Source organism: Sinocyclocheilus rhinocerous, unplaced genomic scaffold (genome assembly GCF_001515625.1).
Source record: "Sinocyclocheilus rhinocerous isolate Xijiao unplaced genomic scaffold, SAMN03320098_v1.1 scaffold1858, whole genome shotgun sequence".
Taxonomy (NCBI): Eukaryota; Metazoa; Chordata; class Actinopteri; order Cypriniformes; family Cyprinidae; genus Sinocyclocheilus; species Sinocyclocheilus rhinocerous.
In genome coordinates, this window is record NW_015647052.1 from 952,112 (window position 1) to 956,961 (window position 4,850).

Consider the following 4,850-nt stretch of genomic DNA (forward strand, 5'->3'; position numbering starts at 1 on the left):
GGCTCACTTGTGTGTGTGTGTGTGTGTGTGTGTGTGTGCGCACGCGCGTGCATCGTGCGGAACTCCGCTGTGCGTGATGCAGAGAGCGCGACCTTAACGTAGAGACCGAAATGCAATCATTCGAAACTTTAGCAATCATGGGATATAACTAATGGGTTGTACATTACAGGATTATTTTATCCAAAAATTACCGTAATAATAGTCAGGAGTTCATAAAGAATGAATTGCACATGCACATTTGTTCTGTTCTTTGTACTTTTCCACTGGCTAATAGAATACACAGTGCAATTAAAATATTTGATTTTTAATTTCTAACCACAGTCTAATCATATCAGTCTTCTATAAAATACATATACTGCAGTGCCCTAAATACACATCACCCCATCTGCAGTAAAATATAACGGATGGCTCTAGTTTCAGCAATAAAAAACATCTTGACTTAACATCTTGAAAAACTGTTCTGTTGGTTGATGCCAACTCAAAGCATCATTTTAAGTCACACTTTGCAATGAGTAGAATTACATACAATTATATACACCTTTATATTCAAGAAATTAAGATATTTGTTGTGATGTCAGTAAATGGATTAGTTTTCCTGCTATTTGTGTTCTTAAATTAATTGGCTTTGGCAGTTTATACCTACACAGCATCTATACTACATATTTTCAGAGCTTATACCTTTAAAGGAACCACTTAAAGGAGCAAGGACAAAGCAAGGACATTTCTCTGACAAAGGTCTCACCTTTCTTGGCATAGCTGAGGTCCACATCTTTGAAATGAACTACGACTACATCTGAGGACTTGAAGATGATGCTCTCCACAATATCCTCACGGCGAGGGCCCACACTGGGTTCTACACTCTTCCTGTGTGCAGCATCCAGGACAATGTCACACTGCAGACGCACAGAACAAAGCCATATAAAAAGAGGGGAAAAAATGTTGTATGTGCATAGAAGTAGAATAAAAGTGAATATAATGTTGATGCCCAGTGATTTAAATGCTTTAGATTAGAGCCACAGAAACTCTTCTCCTCACCTCTGGGCCATAGGTCTTAAAAACTCCTTCATAGATCAGCCCATTTTTAACCTTAAGTTCACATTTGGTTCCCTGTTGAGTGGTGAAGCACAAAAACAAATTTCAGTAAGACTGTATTGGTTTTATTTTGGTAAAGAGAACGATAAAATAAAAACAGAAACAAATATAACAGCTGCAATATGAACAAACAAGCATTTTTTCACTCTTGTGCATTTTGGACTCACCACAACTGAGGTCAAAACATGAACCATTCTCATGTTTGCATAAACTCCACTGAAGGCCACCTTAAAGATAATTAAAAAAAAAAAACATTATTTTGGGCTGCGGTAAAGATGATATTAAATTTTAACAGTTCATTTCGGCCCTCTAATTTAGTTGGTTGAGCAGCGTTCAATGTGCTGATATACAGTTCAACAGGGGACTTTTTCATGTTTTCTCACTCGGCTTATTTGAAATGGAGAGCAAAATTTTAAATTCGAGTTAATTTAAAAATTCAATGTTATGAATAAATAAAAGAAACTAGGGCTGTGCAATTAATCGCATGCGATTGTCATGTGCATGTCGTCAGTAAAGCCGGTTCCGTGATTAGTAGTAAATCTCCATCACCTGCTTTCAGATGGAGCGGCATTTAATACACAGAGCCGTAGTTCACTGACAAGCTAGGCAATATCGCGTTCATAACCGAATGCGATTCATCTGCGATTATGAATGCGATATTGCCTAATTGTCAGTGAACTACGGCTCTGTGTAGTAAATTGCACAGCCCTAAAAGAAACTGAAAGAAAAGTTACAACTCACTGCAGTGGAGGGTCCTTTGGCATTGTTGCGTCCTCTGGGAAGAAAGGAAACAGCACGAATGATAAGTTTGATAATAGATAACTTATCATCAAATGGATACATGGAAATGTTTGACATGCTGTATACACTGTTTGCAGAGCCAAAAACCGTTTTTGCCAGGAACAAGAATTCATGTGATACCGGTGGAGCTATCGATCGCACATGCACTGGCAAACACCCAGAACTGCAATGACAAGGGAGTGACAGATAATCATATGCTTCATGCATTTCATTGTGCAAAGAAGCGCTTGTGAAGTTCCCAAACAACAGGCTTAGGAAAAATCAGCATTTCACTGAGAGGACATGATTCATAGCCACTGACAACATTATACCTCAAACATGCAAGAATGAGAGCTCCTAAATTATAAAGTGTTCATCTACACATGTAGGATGAAATACCAATGAGGCCTCTAATGTGCAACAAGAACGAGTTCAGTGCACATGACCTGGGTACAAAAACTATCAAGTGCTTCCAGTCCATTAAAATAAATCAGAGAATAAAAGCTGTGAACGACAGTCTTTTTCAGCAGACAAAGTACAAATCAAATGCTGCATTACAGGCGGTGTAAGGCTTCACTGCACCAATCACGATTCCCACAGATTCTACAAGTCATAATACGCTTGTTGTTCCGTGTAAACAAGAATGACATTTTTCACCATGCATTGTGACTATGCGATGCGAATAAAGGCCTCTCTGCTTCGCAGGCTGTAGGACTAAACATTTCCACGTACATTTACAGCACACTAAATCGTAACAATATTAATCGAGTATCACAACATGCTCTAAAGGAACACACTTACACAAATGTCATCTAGCAAGGACGGACTGAATACACGCAACCTCTTGGAAACGTCAAGGTTGATACAGTGGTCTGACTTTCCCGTGTGAGCGCGCACCGCCTCTCATCGGAAATGCGCGCGACTGACAAATAGTTCCAGCCGTGAAACGTTCGTTTCCCAAATAGACAGTAACGGGAAAGACGCTGTCCTCGAGTTGACCAAATGCAAAAAAATAAATAAATAAAATAAAATAAAAAAATAAAATAAAAACGGTAAAAAAAGCTGGGTTAATGTCATTCTCAATAGTGACACAGAGCGCTAACACGTGACTTTCTCATATGGGATGATGAAATTCCCATAACGCCGATTCTCGGGCCCTCAGAACGGTTTAACAATCAGCTGACAGGCCTTAAACGTTAGACAGATAAGAAAGATAAAAGTAAAAACATGACGCATCTGTAGCCACCTTTGCATTTTTGTTGGGATTGACACAAGTCAAAGGCAAACGATGAAACGATGTAGAAATAATGTGATCATCTTATAAAGAGCTCCTGATTGTATTTTGAGCTATTCCTAAATTAAATTTAACAACAAATAGACGGCCATGTGGATGAGCGATAGTATAAGCAAATAAATGTTGGCTAGTTAGCTAGCTAACAACACTACGATTAATTGTATCGCTGCTGTGCTGATACTCTCATTTTATGGCTCGCAAATCATTTATTTTAAGGTTATTCAAATGTGAAACCCGTTCAATCGATAATACAGTCGGAAAAGATAAAAATGCATCTGTCCTGTGGGGCAAAGTCATATTTCACCGGCAAAAAGACACAATTCATCCTGAACGTGTACATCCCAGCAGACAACCCGCCCCTCTCAAATATTCACGAATATAATGTCCGCTATCAGCTGTTATTTTATAACCGCAATGGCTTTGTGTCCATTAACGTGTGAATCTCCGTCCTGTGAACTTGGCCTACATCGGCCTACTTGCGCTCAATCCCGACCACTGCACCTTCACAACCTGCGATTTTAAACTACGACACAAGTGCAGGCATGCCGCATCCCCCCGTAGGTTCACGCTCATCCGTCCTCCGAATTAAAACCCCGTTATGTTGCAGATTCGGCACTCACCTTCCTATGTTCTGGCGTCCGACGCCTCCTCCTGCTCCCCCGGTACCGGAGGCCGCTGCGGCTCCGCTGTTGCTTCCGCCGGGTTTGCGATTACCACCGGCCTGCGGCTTCATGGACATGGTGATCCCATAAACGACAGCTTGAGCAGAGCTTTCTGATTGTTTGAAAAAAACCGTTTTACACCGCGAACGAGTGCGGAATATGCTATTTGACGCGTTAGCTGACAGTTGATCTAACGTAGTGACAGCCAACGAGTAACGTTACTCCTCCAGTTATTCAAGCCTCCACTAACGCTGCCTGCTACTTCAGCTAGCTCTGCTGATTTATTTCCTCCTAAACAGAGACAGTTTAGCCCGTTTTAAAACCAAAGCGCGGACGATCCATATGTTTTAAATGTCAACTAAAATACCAACCCGGTAATTTCGCTTTTTTGTTATTTTAAGTGCGATAATTACAGTGATATACACAGTTCACGCGGGGCTTCAGCACTGACCGATAGACCTAAACAGTCTGAAAAGCCACAAAAAGTGGCGGAAGGATATATACACATCCCAGGAATGTGTGTACTCCTTTAGACTGTTTTATTTGTTCTAAAGAGAAACGATCATCAGTAATTACTGTAAATATGTCTGCAACGTGATACGTTATTTAGTTGATACTGAGAATGAATGAAAGTGGGGTTTGATGAACGCTGCTCTAATGTACAGCGCACTATTTTCAGCAAATGCACGGATCACTTTGAGCGTTCGTGCTTTGACACTAGTAGGCCAGGTGACTTGTGTAATATTCACTGCTAAATTCCTTCAGCACTATGCCGTTATTCTGATCATTTTATTTGTTTGATTGTTTGTTTTAATCTACATTTTGATTGTCTTTAGACAAGTCTAAGCAATTGTTAAAAAACATTGTTATCCTCATTAAACCCAATACCCTTGATTTATGTTGATCAAAAGTATGGTCATCCAGAAAAGGTTTTTCCATGTCATTGTTCGTCCCTAATCTTGTAGAAAAATGAAGTCATGAGAAATATATTTATTCACTCATTTTTAAACGAGTTGTTGGTT

General features: G+C 39.9%; 1 protein-coding gene across 10 annotated transcripts in view; it reads right to left on the minus strand.

The window, feature by feature from the left end:
- Nucleotides 1-4,312, minus strand: part of LOC107708645 (ataxin-2-like) — a 35,917-nt gene extending 31,605 nt beyond the window's left edge. For all 10 annotated transcript variants that reach the window (XM_016512943.1, XM_016512940.1, XM_016512936.1 and 7 more), the window contains exons 1-5: nt 3,787-4,312; nt 1,834-1,867; nt 1,260-1,319; nt 1,036-1,107; nt 743-893 (exon numbers count right to left, since the gene is read on the minus strand). In XM_016512943.1, coding sequence (XP_016368429.1) covers nt 743-893; nt 1,036-1,107; nt 1,260-1,319; nt 1,834-1,867; nt 3,787-3,905 — 436 coding nt within the window. In that variant the 5' untranslated portion in view covers nt 3,906-4,312. The remainder of the gene's footprint in view (nt 1-742; nt 894-1,035; nt 1,108-1,259; nt 1,320-1,833; nt 1,868-3,786) is intronic.
- Between the last annotated feature and the right edge of the window lie 538 nt (nt 4,313-4,850).